The sequence below is a fragment of the Onychostruthus taczanowskii genome, unplaced genomic scaffold (assembly GCF_017590055.1).
Source record: "Onychostruthus taczanowskii isolate IOZ18803 unplaced genomic scaffold, ASM1759005v1 scaffold38, whole genome shotgun sequence".
NCBI classification, from domain to species: Eukaryota; Metazoa; Chordata; class Aves; order Passeriformes; family Passeridae; genus Onychostruthus; species Onychostruthus taczanowskii.
The window spans coordinates 2623836-2643602 of NW_024501237.1; the positions used below are offsets into that span (position 1 = coordinate 2623836).

The 19767-nt window shown below is 48.5% G+C and overlaps 2 protein-coding genes across 6 annotated transcripts in view; one reads left to right on the plus strand and one right to left on the minus strand.

Moving 5' to 3' along the window:
• Positions 1-6: 6 nt before the first annotated feature.
• Positions 7-8713, plus strand: ENOPH1 (enolase-phosphatase 1). The gene is made up of 6 exons (XM_041412063.1): positions 7-292; positions 3170-3271; positions 4120-4322; positions 5242-5374; positions 5644-5767; positions 6794-8713. The coding sequence occupies exons 1-6, from the start codon at positions 209-211 to the stop codon at positions 6931-6933; spliced, it is 786 nt and encodes a 261-aa protein (XP_041267997.1). The 5' UTR covers positions 7-208; the 3' UTR covers positions 6934-8713.
• Positions 8702-19767, minus strand: part of TMEM150C (transmembrane protein 150C) — a 25551-nt gene continuing 14485 nt past the window's right edge. For 4 of the 5 annotated variants that reach the window (XM_041412066.1, XM_041412067.1, XM_041412064.1 and 1 more), the window contains exons 3-9: positions 19059-19143; positions 17990-18043; positions 17835-17867; positions 17666-17733; positions 14231-14358; positions 11685-11862; positions 8702-11040 (exon numbers count right to left, since the gene is read on the minus strand). In XM_041412066.1, the coding sequence (XP_041268000.1) occupies positions 10832-11040; positions 11685-11862; positions 14231-14358; positions 17666-17733; positions 17835-17867; positions 17990-18043; positions 19059-19143 (755 nt within the window). In that variant the 3' untranslated portion in view covers positions 8702-10831. The remainder of the gene's footprint in view (positions 11041-11684; positions 11863-14230; positions 14359-17665; positions 17734-17834; positions 17868-17989; positions 18044-19058; positions 19144-19767) is intronic. The other variant, XM_041412068.1, reaches the window with a different exon arrangement.

The following is a 19767-nucleotide window of genomic DNA, read 5'->3' on the forward strand; positions in this document are numbered from 1 at the left end:
CGGGCACCGCCGCACCGGGCACCGCGGGGGCCGGCGCTGAGCGGGCCGCCCGGCGGTGGGTCGGAACGCGTAAGCCAGAAACTCCGTTCAGGCGGCGGCGGGTAGGGGCGGGGCGGGCGCTCCGTGGGCGGGCACAGCCGGCGCGGCGCTCCCCGCCGCCGCCGCGCGTCCCCGGTGCGCCCCACGTGCCGCCGCGGCCGCCGCCGCCATGGGCGTGCTGCCGGTGCCGGCGGAGGTGCGCGCCATCCTGCTGGACATCGAGGGCACCACCACCCCCATCGCCTTCGTCCAGGTGAGAGCCGGTGTCCGCCGGCCCCGCGGGGGGCTCCGGTAGCATCGCCGCTCCTGTCGCGATCCCCCAGCCCTGGCGTCGCGGGGGCTCCGGTAGCATCGCCCTTCGTACCGTGACCTCCCCGGCCCTGGCAGCTCGCCTCAAGGCAGGCCGAGGTGCCGCCGGGAACGGCAGCCGTGACCCATTTTCTGAGTTTTTCCGAATAATGCGAGAAAATCCGCCTTGTCTTGCCGATGGGCCGCCCTGCGGTGGGCTGGGGAGCAGGGCAGTGCCGCGGAGGTTCGGGCAGGGCAGGGATTGTTGCATGGATGGATATAGGGCACTTGGGGTGCTCGCAGCCTCATCCCGGAAAAGGCCTCGAGCATCGCTGTTCCTTGGATGGCTGGAGCCGCAGCACCGCAGCACTCTCTGCAGAGAGCCTCGGGTGCGAGCTCTTTGAAGTACGGTGCTTCTTGGCCCTAATGTCGGTAATTCACAGTTTGCAGTAGTCGGTAATTGTCGGCGTTATCCGCTGCCTTTTCCCTTCGGGAGCCCGGTGCGGTGCGCCGGGGCAGCGTGTCCAGCCGTGCGGGAGGGCAGCGCAGGGACACACGGAGCGCTCGCCACGGAGACTGGAGGGACAGCCAATGCACGCGTGCCTTCCCTTGCCTAGGAAAAAGCTTAAGACTGCGGGAAATGCTGGTTTAGGTGCAGAACCGAGGGGATTGGGAAGCCTGCGAGTCACAGGCGCTTGGAGAGCCGCAGATTGTGACAGCCGGGGTCCCTCCTCTCCGGGAGGCTTTGGTTGGCAGGAGGGAGCGGCTTGCTCGGATGTATATCCCTTCTCCTGCCGTTCAGCATCCCGGATTTCTCCGTGAGACATTATAGCTTTGGGTGGATCTTTGCAGCCAGTGGCTTACAAAGGTGCTTTGTGACCCACATGGCAGCTGAAGGCTCCTGCCTGGCTTTCTAGAGGCTTCTGCTAACACAGTCTAGCAGATGAACAGCATGACCTACATCTTTCCTGTCCATGTTCTTCCAGTGCTCTTGAAGAAACTTCAGGCCGAGGTGGCATTACAGCTGTCTCCCTGCCCTCAATACCTTTCAGTTCAAACAGTTTGGACAGCTCAGGTTTCTTACTAAACATCTAACAGAGCAACTAAGTTGTTTCTGTCCACTTCAAAGCCGTTTTGCAGTTGTGCAAACAACATGCCATGCACCTTTCTGTTGCAGGGAGGCCAAATGAGTTTCGATTCTCAATAAAATTCAGTTTGATGGAAATCCTGAAAATGCTTGGAGCAAGTTAGTTCATTTGGTCTTTCAGTTAGCCTCTATTTGCCTTTGAAAGGTCCACTGATGGTTCAGTGGACACTTTATTCTTCAATATGAGACGATTTTATTTAATCCTTTCTCTAATGTTAGAATTACTGAATCTGCAAAGTAAGGAAATAGAATGAGTCAGTTGATGGGTGGATTAAGGAAAGATACCAGAAAAGAGAGTATTTGGAGTCTTTCTTCCACACAGACTCATGGCCTATTAAACTTAGTACGTCATTGACTGGGATCACTCTTGGCATCCATAAACCGTCTGTCCCACTAGCTGTCCACTACTCCAGCTGTCACGTGGGTGTCCCCTCTTAGTTCACAGGCCTATGCACTTGCCAAGACTTTTACCCTTTTAAAATCTCCCAAATCACAGGATCCACTGATCTTTCAGTCACTTTGGGAGTTTTTCTTAGTCAGCACAAGAGTATGAAACACTGCTTTTGAAAAACAATTGGGTCCTTTTGACATGTGAGTTGTAAAGGAGATTAAACCAAGCCAGCAGGTCAGCTGCATTTCCCAGTGCATTTCCTCTTTAATTTCCTCGGATTTAAAAGATAGTTTGAATAAAGGAAATGAGAGTAACTGGGGGCATTACAAGGCTTTTGATTTCCCTAGGCAAGTTTGTGGTAATTCTTAAAGCAATCTGCATTGTTTTTAAAATATACAAGATGGAAAACACAGTATTAGAGCAATAGAAAATCCTGCAGTTCTGCCACCACATCACAGTCTCAGGACTCCTGCTTTCTTAATTCAGTAACAAGCTAAAGATGACAGACCTATGGGCCATTTTTTGAGGAGAGGTGAGTTCAGGTTATTTTTTTCCCAGTTAAGAAAAGCTCAGTTCTCTACCCAAAGGAAGGACTTCCCTGTCCTTCTCCTTGACCTGAGGCTTTTCCTGTGCCCGGAGATGCACGGTGGCTGCTTGTGGCTTCTGACTCATGAACACCACTAATGAGAGCAATTTGTAATTATTTCTGATTGCCCTTGGGATCTCTGTGAAGGTTTGTAATTTTCATGTGGCGCTTTTCCCAAACCCCATTTAATTTCATTGGCAAGACTGTCCTCTGGAGTTCGGTGTCACCAGACCAGGCTTTTCATTTTAAAAGGTCCTCTAGCTTTGGGGAGAGGTTGAGACATGTTTTCAGAATGACCTTTGCTAGGACAAGTGCCCATCAAGAATACAATAGCATAACTTATCTGTTCAGAGTACATACATTGTCAGCCTTGTACTCCTCAGCTGGTGGGAATGTGGGGTCACTTGTGCCATTTGAGACATTTTTTGGCAAGCTCAGGAAAAGTTATCACCCACTTTTCCATCGAAGGCTTTACAAGTTTCAGCTATGTAAACATTTGTGTAAAAAAAATCCACCTGCACTGATCCTGGCCTGAGGCTGGCTCAGTCCTGTGACCAGGCAGACACCCTTGGCAGGAAGTTTCACCAGCTGCAGCACTGCAGGGAAAGCTTAAATTTGGGGGAAATAACTGCACACAGCAGCACGTGTGAATGGTTCCTTTAAAAGCCAGTCAGCCTTACCTCTGCCAGCTTACAGGAGCAGCCTCTTTTTCTGCCAGGAAACCTTGTTCCCTTACATCAAAGACAACGTGAAGGAGTATCTGCGTGCTCACTGGGAGGAGGAGGAGTGCCAGCGGGATGTCGGACTTCTGAGGAAACAGGTTAAGTAACAGAGAAATTCCGTGTCTCTGCATTTTCATGGCATGCCTGAGGCTTCAGGTCACTCAGGCTCTCCTGGTCACCCCACATTTGTCCCTATCTCTTGGCCCTTATCCATGGAGTCCAGTTGCCTTGAAGGTTGGATTCTCCCCTATCCAAAGCCTGGGGTTGGGCTTGGCAGGCAGCAGCTTCCTTCAGATCACCTTGGTCTTCACAGCCCCTGGGCAGCTGTTGAGCCAAGACTTTCCAGCTTTTTGCCTGGTCTGTGCCCTTCTCTTGTTGAATCCAAACCTCTCTTGGGAAGCAGCACAGGGAGACGGGTGAGCACTTCTTCCACACAGGGCAGTGGATGCTGCCTCTGTAGAGGGACACAGCATCAATTTGAAACTTGTGGCCAACACATGCATTTGCTTCTTTGCCTTAATTACAGTCATTAAGTACTTAACCAAGCATAGTTCTCATTAGAATATTTACAATACAGCTACAGTAATGCTAATTGTTTGGTTTGGAAAGCACAATCCAAGCAAGTATTTCTAAACTTGCCTCAATTTTCTGTTTAGAAAAGCATTCAGACAATGTTGTAACCCTTGTGTGAAGAGCAGTTCAAGCAGTGTCCTGCACAGCAGTGCATGGATGCAGGTGTTAGATCACTTTCCTACATTAGAGATGTGGAAATTGCTCCACCTCTTCCCTCCCCTCTTTTTATCACGGATGACTGCACAGAATCACAGAATAGTCTGAGTTGGAGGGGACCTGCACGGATCAGCAAGCCCAGCTCTGAACAGCCCGTGCAGGGACCAGACCCACAGCCTTGGCATTGCTAACACCGTGCTCTGACACCACTTTGCAGGCTCAGGAGGACTCCAGCCTGGATGGGGCCGTGCCCATCCCTTTGGAGAGCGGCAGCGGGGAAGAGGAGCTGGAGCGCGTCATCCAGGCCGTTGTGGACAACGTGCACTGGCAGATGTCCCTGGACAGGAAAACCACGGCACTGAAGCAGCTGCAGGGCCACATGTGGAGGGCAGCCTATGCCACCGGGCACGTCAAAGGAGAGTGAGTAATTGTGTGAGTAGTTGTGTGCCCCCTCCTCGGGGGCAGGTGTGGGGGGCATCTTTCCTGAAAGTTCATTAGCAGAAGAGCTGCATAAGTTATTCCTGGGAACAGCCTCACTTACAAATACAAGTAACATCACTAGCTCAGCCGATAAGCCAATATTTGAGAGCTTTCTTGGTAAACCGAGAGTCTAAGGCACAAGTATGAGGCACTTCTTGTAGTTCTCTGTCTTGCATTTTTTATCCCAAATTACACTCATATTTTGGAACAAGTATAAACAAGCCAGGGTTGCAGGGTCAAACCCTTTCAGTTGTTTCCTTCTGCTTTGTCTTTTACCTGTGTGTTTCCTGCCTTTCCACTTCTTTTTGTCTTCAGGTTCCTCTTTATGTTTCAGCCACAACACAGGAGTGCATAAGTAGGGACAACTGAAATTAAGGTTGATCTTATTTAAGAGATGCTTGGTTAAACTGTGCATTTCAGGTCTCTAAGTAAGTAAAACAAACCTATAAATTCACAAAGTGTTTTGCCAAATGAGGAACGAGGAAGAAGAAAATGAGCTGACAGAAAAATGTAAACATCCACTAGAGAAAGAAAACCCAAAAACAAGTCAAGAGAGACACATATCCTGTTGGTTTTGTTTTTAGAAACAAGGCTAAATTGTCTTACAGTGACCCAAAAACTGTGGAGAAAGCTGCCTTCTTGGCTGCATTCAAGGAGTGAGATCTCTAAAATCTCCTTGCCCCGCTCTTCATCATCTGCTGCTGGAAGAGACCTTCTGGTTCTGGGCCCTGAAAATGAAATGAAAATGAAGTCCCCTTTCAAACTAATGGGACAAAACGAATTGTTACAGTGCCTTGCTAATGGTGTCCCTCCAGGTGCCTCTGGGTTTGCCCTTACCTGCTGCCCTGTTTTGTTCCAGAATCTTCGAGGATGTTGTTCCAGCCATCCGGAAGTGGCGGGAAGCAGGGATGAAGGTCTATATTTACTCTTCAGGCAGCGTGGAAGCCCAGAAGCTTCTGTTTGGATACTCTACAGAAGGTGATATCCTAGAGGTAGATAACCTTACCACCTTCCTTACAGCTTCTCCCCCTGCAGAGCACTCCCTTCCCACAGCCACCCTTGCTGTAACACTTTGTGAATGAATTCTGTGACAGGAAGGCGGGGCAGTGTGTTTGATCCATGGAAATTCAGCTCAAGCAGTTGACTGTGAAACCTGGCTGCACCGACCCCTTGTTACTGTGGCAGAAAGGGAGGGAGGGAAGTTTATCCCTGCTCTTCAGGTGGCACTCAGCAATGGCCTGTGCTTCTCTCTCTCTTTCAGCTCTTTGATGGCCACTTTGATACCAAAATAGGCCCCAAGGTAGAAAGTGAGAGCTACAGGAGGATTGCTGCCAGTATTGGGTGTGCCACCAACAACATCCTCTTCCTGACCGATGTCCCACGAGGTATGTGACCTGCCAGTCCTACTGGCTCTCACCTGTGCAGGGGAGGCAGGCGCTCTTCGGAGGTGTGCTGCTGCCTTCTCACAAGCACCCCAGAAATGCTTCAGCATCTTCCCTCTAGCTGCTGCCATCACACACCCGGGCTTGCACACAGCAGTGGGATGTCCGTGTGCAGCGCTGCAATGAGGGAAAATAGGTCAAGTAGAAAACCTGCCTTTGCAGCAGCCAGGAAGGAGAGAGTGCTGAAGCAGAGCTGAAGCACGGCCCCTTTACAAACAGGGTCAGTGGTTTGGCCAGTGCTCAGGGGAAATGATGGTGTTTGCTGTGTTGCTACGTGGCTGGTACTTTGTGCCACTTATGGTTAGGTTGTGTTTGGCAGCAGGAAAACATTGCTTCAGGTTGCCAGGACTTGACTCATGGAAAGCCAGGCTTGAGAAGCTACCTTCATTTCCTGTTTTAGCTGGAAACATCTTTCTGGCAGAAATAGCACTGGGTCTCAGTCTGAGCCAGCTCACTCCCCGAGAGTTAGTCCTTACCTTCTTCCCAGCCTTGGCAGCAGAGCTGGTGGGAGCTTGTAGTTACCTCCTTTTCCCTGGATCATCTTCCAGTGGCCTTTTGTGCTCAGGGAGCAAAAAGAAGCTTGTGACAAGTGACTGGGGGAGGGGGCTGTTTGACTCACAAATGCCATAGGCTGACCACAGCCTTAGGACAAGAATTCAGCTGATGGAGCTGGAATTGAGTTGATGGTGTGTGCTGCCTGCAAGGAGCCTTGGACAACCATCAGCTGGCAGAGGGGAGGGGATGGTGAGGCAGCCAGCTCCTGTCCATTCCTGCAGCTACAGCCATCCACAGCAGGTCTGCCAGGAGCTGGTTCCTCTCTAGAGCCCTGCCAGTGCAAACGCTGCTTTCTCAGTCTCAGCCTTTAGAAGCACTCGCGTGTTTTGGGGCACCCTCGAGCCTTAGGGCCCCTGCTGTGAAGAGGTCAGAAAGCAGCTGTCACCTCCACTGTCCCCACTCTGTTTGTTTCAGAAGCCAATGCGGCCGAGGAGGCGGACACTCACGTGGCTGTGGTGATCAGACCGGGCAACGCAGGACTGACGGATGATGAGAAATCCTATTACAGCCTCATCTCGTCTTTCACCGAACTTTTCTTGCCTTCCTCCACTTAGGGAAAGCGGTGCACGCACAAAAGACTGTGCTTCACCTAATTGTCCTTGTGAAATGTTAGGTCATTTTGTCCATAATCAGAATTTCAAACCAAATCCACATTATGTCTTGGGCCTCGTGCAGGCAGGTATGGATGGATAGTATGGTGTGGGGTCCCTTGTGCAGTAGGACAGAGGCCTGCTGCCAGCTGGAGCTGGGAACAGGGCAGGGAGCAGTGAGCAGCACCTATGAGCCCTGCTGTTCCTCCCCTTTCCTGGCTAGCAGTTAGCTAAGGGAATACTTCCTTCAAACTCATCCACTGAAATCTGGTGCTGAGATGCCCCACCGAGAGCTCTGTCATTTTTAGAAGCAGTGTGCAAACAAGGTTTATGTGCCCTTGTCCCAGAGGAAGCGCTGGGGACCATGGTGGGATATGTGAGCTTATCCTTGCAGACAGAAGTTCTGGCTAAGTCAAAGACATTCACAGTTAGGATTCCCAAAGGGAAATGCCAATGTGGGCTATAAAACAGTAGGAGTGGGCTGCCACAGAAAAAGCCAGCCCTTGCTGCAGGCAGGCTCTTTAGACAAGGAGCAGTGTGTATCTTGGCTGCGTCTGCAGCAGCTCTAGGTACAAAACAGTACACCTTGCATATGGAAGCTGCTTAGAGCTCCACAGCCAGCCTACCCAGAATGAAGTTGAGTATACAGCTTTAAAATTTAAATTCTGGACACACTTCACGGCTGCATCATGGTGCTGGGCTATGGGATGCAACTGTCTGAACCCCAAAGTCAGCTTGACAGCATTTCTGAAGTATCAGCACTGACCCACAGAGCTCCTCCTCCAGGCAAGATCACCTAGTCACACATTCATAGCAGTGGTCAGCTGTGAGCAAAGCTTGACAAACTGCTCCTGAGGGCAGACATCCTGCTGCATTTGATGAGGATTAAACCCCTGACCTTTTCACCTTACCTGAATTGTGCCAATGTAGGTCATGGAGCTTTTCCTAATGTAGTAAATAAAAACACAACTTTGCTTTCATTGTGTTCACTCCATCATGGCATTTAGCCTTCCTGTCTTAGCACCAGTGATCCCAGCACTTAAAAGGCAAATTTTATTATTTTATTTCTAAACTTTGAACACTGTGTTGCTGTTTTCACCTTCCCCAGTCCCTTCTTTAAGGCAGCAGCCTTGTCCTGCTGAGGAAGCTGTACTACCTCCCTGACCATTTTCGGATTTCAGTTGTGGCTCAGTGCAGGAGTGAGAGCCACAGGTGGGTTATACCTGGTAGTAGTGGAGTCAGAGGCAGACTGAAACTCCTGTCTGAAATCCTGTTTCCCCATTCCCTGCTGCTGGCACTTCATGCACGGGTGTCTTGCCTTCACAGCCAGCCAAAATACAGGAGGTGCTTGCTGCCTTCCTGAGCTCTGATCTACACCTACAGCTGTCCCTGTTGAGGGAGGCTGATGGGTAAAGAACAATGAAGAGACAAGCACTTGGGGAGGAAACCACATTGTGCCAGCACGGCCCTTCTAAAAATTTAATAGTAGCAGGTCAGGCTGTGGGGCAGCTAGTCCAGATGCCTTCCTGGGCTGTGCACTGGGTGTGATGCTGCTCCTAGAAAGAGCCTGCTAATTAGTGCTGTTACAGTAAGTGTATCTGCATGGCTGAATGGTCCCTGGCTTCCTTAAGTGATAATATTAATTACACTGTAAATAAATACTCACCTTTTGTTTTGCCTTTGCCATCAGAAAGCTATGCTTGGGGTAGGGACAAAAATAAAGCTCACTTTCTCCATAAAAGCACTTTATTTAGTGGTCATGTTTTAGTGTACATCGGTTGTCATTTAGTTGTACTGAAATGTGCTGTTAGAAATACTCTTAAGAAATGTACAGAATTATCACTAAAAACCTGAAATTCAGTTTGGATTGCATATAGGAAAAGGAGCAAAAGGGGGAAAAAAACCACATCATCTTTTTTTTTTTTTCTTTGATAAAATTACAAAAGCTAAAATAATAAACTGAAAGTATTTATTAAATAGGGGGAAAAAACCACAGTGGACTATTTACAGTAAAACGCCCTTACAACAAATTGCTATTTTGTGCTCCATATGGATTGAGTGTGTGCCAGTGCAAGAGGATCCCCACCTGCATGTTCTCCAGTCTGTCCCCTCCTGTCCTTGCCGAGAAGGAGCTCCCTGGATGAGCCTCTAGGGAGCTGGCACCTCACACTGCTGTGTCCTTGGCCACTCTCAGCACATCCTTCTGGGAAAGCTTTCCACTCATGACACTGCTACAAGGAGGAAGCCTTCAGCAATCAACAACAACCCTCTGCTGGCCAAAAATGCTCTGGATTTGTAACAGCTGCCTGAGAACAAGTTTTGGTGCACAGGAAATAAAGGGCTGGCTGAAAGCTTTCTACTTAACACAAAATTTGTCTCAACTGTTTCTCCTCTCAGGAAAGGCCTGTGACCTTTGCAGAAGACTGAATGCCCTTTTGCCTTTTCCCTCTCTGTCAGAAATGCCACAGAGCAGTACGAGTTCCCCTTCAAGTGCCTTTTCCTACCATTTTAATTTCTGCTTGTTTTCCTGAAGCTCAGACAAGATGTAAAACTAAGCTGAGCCTGATTTATGGAGGAAAATAGGAGCCATGGGGACAAGCAACTCCCATCGCTCCTCTACCCAGAAAATACAGCAGCCTTCCCAAATTTAGGTTTTTGAGCTCCTTGTTCTCTGAAAACAGACCTTCTGTTTCAAAACCTCCCTCTAGGAACGGAGAAGCCCCTCTGGTTTTGCTGTTCCCTTCTCACACCTCTAGCCCTCGGGCAGATCAGCCAGCCTCTGTGCCAGAACTCCCTCCTGGCACCTTGGAAGCCCATTTAAACCTGTGGCAAGCTCCACTCAGGACAACTGGCCACACTGAGGGGCCCAGAGCCCAAACCAGCATGTCTGAAGTTTGGCTTGCACAAAGAGCAAAACCAAACCCTGTGCCCAGAAGCACTGGCACTGCTCTCACAGCAGACGAGCCTGGTGTCTCTAACATGTTTTCCCCCTCAGTAAACATTAAAAAAAAATTTAAAAAGCTTTTAAAATACTATACACAATGTGTGGTGGAAGCACTACACATGGAAAAAGCAGCGTTTTCTGAGTCATTTTCAGAGCACACAGACCTTCTCATCTTAATTCAGCACCTCACTCCTACCAGTGCCCAGCAGGAAGCCAAGCACAGCATCCCACTGTGTCACCCCCTCTGGCCTGGGGATGATCTGCCTGGCCACAAGGCAGCATCAGCTAAGTCTCACTTCCTCATCACAGCACAGTTCCTTCCAAACCCAGATTTACCGTCGGCCGCTTTCCAGGCTGGAAGAAATGCCTGCCTGCTTGCCATAAAAGCCAGTCCACTGGGGTCTTCTGTGTCTGATTCCAGGTTCTGAAGAAACAGCTGCTCTTGCTCCCCCTACCAAGTTCCCCCGGCTGGCAGCAAAGAAAACAACCCGGGAAACACACGGAAGATGCGGTCTGGTGACTGGGGAACAGGCGACTCCTGGAGACCCTTGCTGCTAGGAGAAGTCTGCTTCCTTCACCTCCTTCTCTGCAGGGCAGGCTGAGCAGGACCAGCCTCAGAGGGGCGTCACAAGGACAGGCTGCTGAATGTGTTGAACAACAGGACAGAGCCACTCAGAAAGAGTCCCTGATGGCACAAACTAAGCAGCTTGTGCTCTCACACTGCCTTTGGGATGGATCCACTCCTCTTCCAGCAGACATCTCTGTTTGTTTGGCTCTTAGTGAGACAGCCACCCTCAGAGCCCTTTGGCAATACCATCATGATTGCACATGAAAAGAAACTCATAAAAAAAGTGTAAATGAGGTCATGTTTCACCCATGAGACCACACCTGCCCCCCTCCCCCCCGCCAGAGGACAGGCTACACCTGATCTGTCTGGTACTCGGAGGCTTCTGATAAGCTTTCGGAAAAGCTCAGAAAGTTTTCCTGGTACTCAGAACAAATTATCTCAAATCTGTAATGCCTGAACTCCACTGCAAAGGTGCCAAAGTAGCACAGGAAGCACATCACTAGGCCCCACTGGATCCTGGAAGCATGCATGTGAATGCCCTGGGCCATAAGGATGAAATCTGGAAGAGGGAAGTCAAGGAGAACAAGTGGGAGCAGAGATACCAACCAGTTTGAAAGCCAACAGGGAAAAAAATCTGAACAAAGTCACGTGGATAAGTCAAACCATCCAGCCATCACGAGGAGAGTGTGAATGTGATGCTAGAGATGAAAGGAATGTCAGGTGTCCAATGATGCCCATGGAGCACAGCAGCTCTCCTATACAGACCAGGGCTTCCTGATCCCGATCAGGGTGATAAACATTTACAGAGGGGCAGACTTGGGTGCAGAGAAGTCAGTGATTTGCTTGAGCATCCAGCTAGCCAGGGACAGAGCCAGCAAGTGGGGACCTGGCTGTGGGCCCCTACCTGCCAGGAGCTTCCCAGTGGGAACTGAATCAGATCACTGCACCCACCGCAGGCAATGGGAACACCTTTCAACCCACACTGTGAAATATTTCCTTCTATTTAGATCACCTGCAAAACTGTCCCTTTCTGTGAAATTGGGAAGCATCACTCTACACAGTGTGGCACTGAAATAGGACTGTGCCATGAAGACAGACTGAGTAGCATTCCAAAATGCTTTGAGATCCTAAGAGAGGTGTAAGAAGAGCTGCTGCAGAAAGTACACAATACCTGGCTTCCTGGGGAGCAAGACAAAAGGATACAGAGCACCACGCAGAGGGTGATGCTGGCTGAGAGAGCCACTCGTGGAATCCCAGCTTTCCGCCCCTCATTCTTCAGGTTGATCTTGAGGGTAAGGGCAGACTGGATCCAGCATGCCAATGTCCCAAAGCCAAAGGTCAGCGACGTGCCCACGTTGTGGATCTCCTCGTCATTGGAAAGCTAGGAACAAATAAACCAGTGATTGCCTGGACATAACAGGAATTATCTGAGAGCTAACTGGATTGCTGCTGAGGAGGGTAGGGTACAGGGGGGATCACTGGGGTGTGAGACAGAGATGCTGTTTCATTTCTTCTGGCAGAGGAGTAAGGTGTAACATCACCAAGGTGAGTTGACAGCTGTCACAGTCAAGCAGATCTTTTGCCCAAAGCCCAAGAGCACTGTGGAAAATGCAGTTGCTTGGGGACTGTCTCCACAGCTCCCTGACAAGGCTCACAAATGCAGAGCTCAGAAATAAATTCTTCCTTGGCCCGAAGTGATGGCCAGGGCAGGCAAGGACAACCCACTGTGGGTCTTGTACAGCTCCCTGCAATGGATGCAAATTGTGCACCTTCAGTGCCAGCTGCAGGGAGCAGAGCCCTGGCATTCCCCTGAGCTAGCACAAGCCAAAACACAAATACATATTCCTGGTTTGGCAAGTTCCTCCAAATTTCCTTTTCTGCCCATCCTGGTAAGCAAGTTACACCAAATTTCCTCTTCTGCCCATCCTCGACCACTGGGGTCTGAGGCAACATGAATCCAACCTCTCTAGAGTGCCAGTGCTTTCCTGTTCCTTGGGCTGCCCTGCCCCACAGGGCTCTGACTGTGCAACACTGCAAGGCAAAATGACAGCCAGGTTCAACTAGCAAGAATCTGCAAAAAGATCCCTTGAGGCTGCAAATCCATTCAAAAAGTCCAGCATGGACTTAAGCCAAATAATTTCCATTTTCCCTCTGCCTCCGAGGCTTTTCTAGAAAAGAAACCACCAGTAACTTCTCCCTGCAGCTTTAATTCTTGTTTGATGATTTAACAAATACCCACCAAACAAGACACAATCTACAGGACAACAATCTAGTTTCTGTGCCTCCACTGATATCTCCCCTCCTCTCTACCCTGAATTTCTTTCAAGATTAGGTCCAAATAATCATTCAGGCAAAAATAGGATTGAGCTGCCTTTCCCAAGACAGTCAGCACTGCAAGGGACTCACAGCTATAATATCCCTCTAAAACACCGAATGTATAATTTTCCAGAAATATGATTTAATGCCACATTCAGCTCAGCAGTCAGGCAGGGAGAGGCATAAATTAAGGTCTTATTACAGCATGTTTGGCAAAAGATCTAAGAAAGGATACAGGTAACTGACATGGAATGGATAGTCAGAATCAGGTATCAGAGAATAATCAGAATTTATATCCAGGCAAGATTCAAAGCACCTACTATTAAATTACAATCATTTGCTCTGAAGACTGAAAAAAGGAAGGTGAGGTCAAAATCATTTCCTAGTGCCTGTCCTGTACTAGAAATACTCTTCTCAGAGGTAGACAAAGCTGCTACAAAGGCCTTATAATTCCTAGCTGGAAAGCTCTTGTAAAAAAACAAGAGCCTGGGTTTTGGGCTTGTGCTATGGAGTTAGGAAGATCAAGTCCATAAAAGTCAAATTATCTCACACCTCATTCAAAAAAGAAAAAAAAGTCAACTGTAAAGGACACCAAGTTCCCTCAATAACTGTACAGTGCAAAGAGATCCTCCTCACCCTTCACAAAACAAGTGCCATTTCTGTATTGGGTCCCTGTCATGCAAAGCCAGGGAAGCAGCCAGCCTGCGCTGACCTTTCTCAGTTCCTGCCATTATTGGGGGTCATTAGGTGCACCCCAGTGAGAGACAGAGCCTCAGAGTCAAACCCAAGCCCCACTGACACTAACACCTCGATTTTCACTGCAGCCCTGGCAGACACAATCAGGTCACAGGGGACACCCATCCCTACAGATGTGGGAGATGTTTGTCGCTACAGCGTTGCAGGACAGAGGGGGAATGGGAGGGCCCTCACCCAGACACCCATCACACGCGGAGAGGTCCTGGCACTCCTCTGCCGTGTCCCTCTCCTGGCAGGTCTGAGGATCAGCAGGAGGTGGATTTAAAGCAACATATGTTTAAAAAGAAGGACACTGAGCAGTCTGCTAAATGTGTATGGGCATTCGTGCATCTGTTTGCACAGATGTGTTCCCAAACTTCCCACTCAGCCCTTTCACCCAGGGCCATCTGTGCCGACTCCCAGGGCTCAAGAGATTCAGGAGGCTCCTGCTGAGGCTCTCAGCAGGTCAGCTCTAAGCGTGCAGGTGCAAACCCTGCTGGAGACAAGTGAAAAGTGATTGTGGCCCTTCAGCTTGGCTCACAAGTGGCAGATAGAGGTGGCAGAGCAGGTAGAGGGAGGGCTGGGGCACGTGCTTTTCCCAGGCTCACATCACAGCTGGTTCAAAGACCCAAGCAGACCCGCTAGGAAAGCAGGGAATCACATCACAGACAGAGCAGTCCAAGCCTGCAGAGCAGTACCTGAAAGTTGCCGAGCAGGGTCATCCCAAAAGAGGCCAAGCACAGAGCCACCAGGCCGCTGATGTTCAGCCAAGGGGTGAGCACCTTTGGCTTCAGCTGAATGAAGCGCAGGACAGCCACAACAAGTGCTGGGAAGGAAACACAAGGCAAGGGGCGTCAGTAGGGAGAACCTGCTGCAGCAAACACCTGCTGGGGCCTCACAGCCCCCTCCTCCTTCTACGTGCAGGCTGGCAAGCTTTCTGCTTCTGCCTTCTACCTGCAGGCTGGCAAGCTTTCTGCTTCTGCATGGCCCCCTCCTACTTAACCAGGGATAGGATTAAGCATTTCTCTTGTAATTCAGCTACACCAAGCTCCAGGCTTCCTTTTCTCATTATGCTTTGTCTGCAAATTTTCTGGGGAAAGAATGCCTTTCTGCTTGCCTGTGAAGCTCCCAGCACATAGTCCATCACATGCTCACCATGCATTCCCTTAGTGGCACCTGGGCTTGCATTGCTTCACTCCACTGTTGAGTCCTGAGCTCTCCTGGAGGATGGATGTCAATCCCCACTTGTATTTAAAAGCATGTGAATGGCACATACATATTCCTGCGGGGTTTGCCATAATGTCCACTGCCTTTTCTCCTCCTCTGGAACAAGTTCTGTTGCCACAAACATAAGCCAAAATGTTGCACTAATTTTCCGTGAAGAATGGAATAACATTTATTCCAATTCCCTCAAGTACTATGGTATATGATACATGATAGATATGATGTATCATACATCATCTGATATGGCATAACCCCAGAAGATACTCACATTGTGTATTCTAGCCCTCCCTAGTGAATGGTGCATGGAACAGCACAGAAAGCCAGGCAATCAGCTGGCCTTCAGATGTGACTCAAGCCAGACCACTAAAAACCAATTTAGTTAAACAGGGAAATTGGCTTCCTGGCAAGGACCTTCTTATGCTCACGCTCAAATCAATGGCACGTAGCTCATGTTGTTGTAAATAGTTCACCTTAGCAAATTAGATCTGCACTTTCCACAAAAGTGCTGGTATAATATTGAAAATATATTATCCCTGGTATAATATCAAAAACATGGTTTAGGAAAATAAGGGCACTGTAAGTGAAAATTACCCAAACTAAAAAAAGACAGTTGAATTTACTCTCTCACAATTACTCTAGTGAATCAATCCACTCCAAATCCTTAAAAATGACAACTTTGTTCCACCCCAAAAGAGGATTTCTATTTTCTATCCCCAGACAATTGTTTGGGACAGCCACTTGTCACTACTCAAGCTCACGTACAGGAACTTTTTAATTTCTATTTCTACAGTACAGAGATACAAGCTAAAAGCAGCTCTCAGAAGTACACAAATACAGCAGAGGAAAGACTGACTTTATCCACAAAGCAGAGATTAGAACAGAACAGATTATTTTTGTTGGAAGGGGCCTACAACAATAATCGAATTCAGCTACCTGACCAATTCAGATCTGACCAAAAGTTAAAGCATGTTATTAAGGGCATTGTCCAGATGCTTCTTGAACAGTGACAGCCTTGGGGCATCAACCATCTCACTAGGAATCCTATTCCAGTGTTTGACAACTCTCTCAGTAAAGAAATGCTTCCTAATGTTCAGTCTAAACTCCTCCTGGAGCAGTTTTGAACCATTCCCATGTCCTGTCACTGGATCTAAGGAGGAAGAGATCCACACCTCCCTTTCCACAGTTTCTTCCCATTTATACTTGAGCCCAGTGTTACTCCATCCCAGGTGCAGGATACAGCATTTAGACTTAATTTAATGTCATTAATCACTGCCCAGTGATCCAGCTATCTAGATTCCTCTGGAAGGCACCTGTTTTCTCAGGAGAATGAACAGCACTTCTCAGTTTGGGATCACCAGCAAGCTTGCTAATGGTGCTTTCATGTCATTCATCCATATTGTTGATAAAAACATTGAACACAACTGGCCCTAGAAGTGAGCCCTGAGGGACAGCACTGGTGGCTGGATGGATCCAGATGGAGCTCCTCTACAGCCCTGTGAGTCCTGCCCTTCAGCCAGTCCTTCACCCAGTGCACTGTGAACCCGATGATCTCACATGTGGACAACTTCTCCAGAAGGCTGCTGTGAGAGACAGTGTCAAAAGTCTTATTAAAATTCAGAAAAGCTACATCCAACACCTTCCCTTCATCCAGCAGGTGTGTGGCCTTATCATGGAAGGATATTGAATTTCTTAAACAGGACTCTCCCTTTGTGAGCCCATGCTGACTGTGCCTGGTGATTGCATCATTCTTTAAATGTGTCCATATCATCTTGTCCATAATTTTTCCAGGAACTGAGGTTAGACCAACAAGTCTGTAGGTCTCTGGGTGTTTCTTCAAGTCCTTCTTGTAGGTTGGAATAACACTGGCTGGCTTCCAGTCAGCAGGACCCCCCCAGAACCCCAAGACATTTAGTAGATGATAGAGAGGAGTCCTGCCCTAACATCCACTACCTCCTTCAGTATTCTGGGATGAATCCCATCCAGGACCAAGGGACTTGTGAGCATTCAGCTGACACATCTGGTCCCTGACAATTCCAGTGCTCACAAATGGACAGTCACTGCTCCCACACCTGTAGTCCTTCAACCCAGAGGACTGGACAACCCAAGGTCTATCAGCATTTCAGTAAAGACTAAGGCAGAAAAAGCACTGAATGCCTTCTCTTCTTCTTCATCCCTATTAGTCAGCCTTTAACAAGTATCTGTCCAACATTTTCTTTAGACCTCCTTTTGCCACTGACGTACTTAAAAACACTCTTTTTGTTGTCTGAAACAACTCTGGCCAGTTTTAAATCAAATTGAGCTTTGGCCTTTCCTGCCTTCTCCCTGCATATACAAACCACAGCTCTGCAATCTTCCTGCAAAGCCTAACCTCTCTTCCAGAGGCCATATAATGGCTTTCTCCTCTTAAGCCAAGCTGGTCTTCTGCCCCACTCTTTGAGCACAATCCCACACAGCTGGGTTGCCTGCTCCTGTGCTTCTAAAAGGTGGTTCTTAAAGACTGACCAGCACTTATGGACACCCAAGCCCTCAAAAGCAGATTCCTGAGGTATTCTAAGTACCTCCCTGAAGAGCCTAAAGTTTGTTTTCCTGAAATTTAGGAGATCAATTCTGCTTTGATTCCCTAAATTTCATTTTTCTTATTACAGCAGAAGTTCTAAACTCAACAATTTCATGATCACTAAGGCCAAGACAGTCACCTACCATCACGCCTCCCACGACACATTTGCAGTCTGGAGGTTGCATTTCCCCTGTTACATTTCTTTCTTTGCAATGGGAAGAAGCAGCAATGAAACATACAGTTCAAAAGGTTTCACATCATCACAGTCAAGAAGAATATGTACAGGATATTACTTATGTTTCAGTGACTCTTAAAACAAACAGAAAGAAAGAAACTCCAGTGTGGTTCCTACCTAGAAATGCTGCCATGTTCATGACTTGACTAAACACACAGCTTGCAGGAGGTGCATCACCTGCAATACTTGAAAATATAAAGTGTATCATTGTAACTCCAGGATGGCAAAGACACATAAATAGCAACCATTAACCAGAGCAGTACTTGGAAGAAAATAATTAATTTACCTTATATAAGGCGGTCTTTTGGAACCAGGTTTCCTAAGAGACACAGGAACAGGAATAAAGATTCAAGGTTTTCCTTCCCATTTTGCTGTAATTGTTTCATTATTTCAAAGAAACAAGACAGGAGATTGAATATAAAGCCCACAAACAGCTCTTACCTATCTGGTACACTTAGTGGGAGAATTTTGTTATCTTCCACTGCTATAAAGTACCTGTCAAGAAAAAAGGGAAAAGAAAAAAAGAAACAGTGTAAAACCTCATCCTAGCTTCCATTCGAAATATCACTCAAACAACACATTAAGTGTTTCAAGCCCACTGGCAGGATCTGCTGGAGGATCCTGTGTTTCTCTCTGCCCAAGCAGGGAGTTTTATTATTTCTCAGTCCATGTGCCTTCCTTTGTGTTGCATCTGGTTTGCATGGTTGAGTAGACAAACAGGGTCACTGAACTGAGCTGCTTTAAAAACAACCAGCCAGGGGAATGTTTTCATTTTCAGTTTGAGTCATTTTGATTCATCAGGTTTACTATGGTACTCCATCCACAAAAGCTGTTTTAATAGAGAGGGGATGGGATGAGAAAAGCAGCAAGCAGTAGAGGTCAGACAAAAGGCTTAAGCTGCCCCTGCTGTGAAAAACAGCATCCATAGACCACGGCCGAAGCCACATCCTACAGCATAACTGCTTCTCAGCCTGAGCATAGCTGCTGATCACATATTTTTCATTCCCAAATTCATGCTGCAGTCATCTGCCTGCATGCTTGGAGGGAGTCCAGCTCAGGGAAGTGCATGTCTTACAAGCATTTTGGTAAGAAGCATTAGGAAGAAAGTGAGGTGTCAGCATTAAGCTGCTGGCAGGTTTTCAGAGTGGTGCTGGATGCTGCAGATTTTGAATTTCTACCCCAAAGCAGGGCCTAAGTGTTCCTCCAAGAGCTCTGCTGAGTCATTCAAAGAAAATGTCATTACAGGAAATTTTTACTTTTTTGGCTGTCTCTTTTAAGGCAGCTCCCAGTAGCACATACCAGGAAGAAAGCAAGGTCAGCAGCTTGGCCTGGGGAGCACAGAAACTCAGGGATAAAAATGTGATACTTCAAGCCATGAAGTGGCACAGATTGGCCCCTGCCCCCTATCATGAGCATTCCCAGCCCCACAGTACCTCAAGGGCAGAGCATCCCCAAAAGACTCTCCTTAATGAGAAGCAGCCTCCCAAATAACCAGCAGGAGATAACTTACACTATCCATAATCCAGCTGATGTAAACAGGGTAAAGACAAGAGGTAAAAACATCCACACGCTGCATTTCTTCCCATCCATACCTGCTAGAAACAAAGAACAAAGTAAAAACAGAGGGCTGAGGCACCCACCCTCCTCAGCCCCCCTCTTCTGAGAGCAAGAAGCGCATTCCCACGGCAGGTGCCGAGGTACCAAGATCCTCATGGCCACAAGGGGTTAAGCTGCTGCCCGCAGGCAGCATCCTCCACAGGGTTTGTAACAACCGAGGCACCGGAGCCCAGCAGCAGCAGGGAGACTTCTCAACCACACCTACAGAATTTGAGCGGCTTTCAAAGCACTTCTCTTAAGGGTTTTGTGCAAGGTGACCACAAGACCTGCAGCTCTGATTCCCTGCTACTTCCCACACGCACAAGGCAGGGCAGCCTCCAAGCCAGGATCATTACCAATTCCACACACGCTGCCTCAGCAAAGCCTGCAGCATGGAGAGACAGGGATGCCCGTGTGCCATCATCTCCACAAAGGGCACGACCAGCTCCCATCCTGGCCACAGCAAGCAGCTAAAAATAGCGCCTGGCCACACCTGGAGCGAAGCCAAGCTCCAGTGCGGGTCCCAGCGCGCTGTCGGGAGTCGGGATGAGGCTGCCACCATCAGCCCTCGGCATGCAGGCACTGTGAAATCCTGCATGTGGCGTAAGGATGCAGCGGACAGC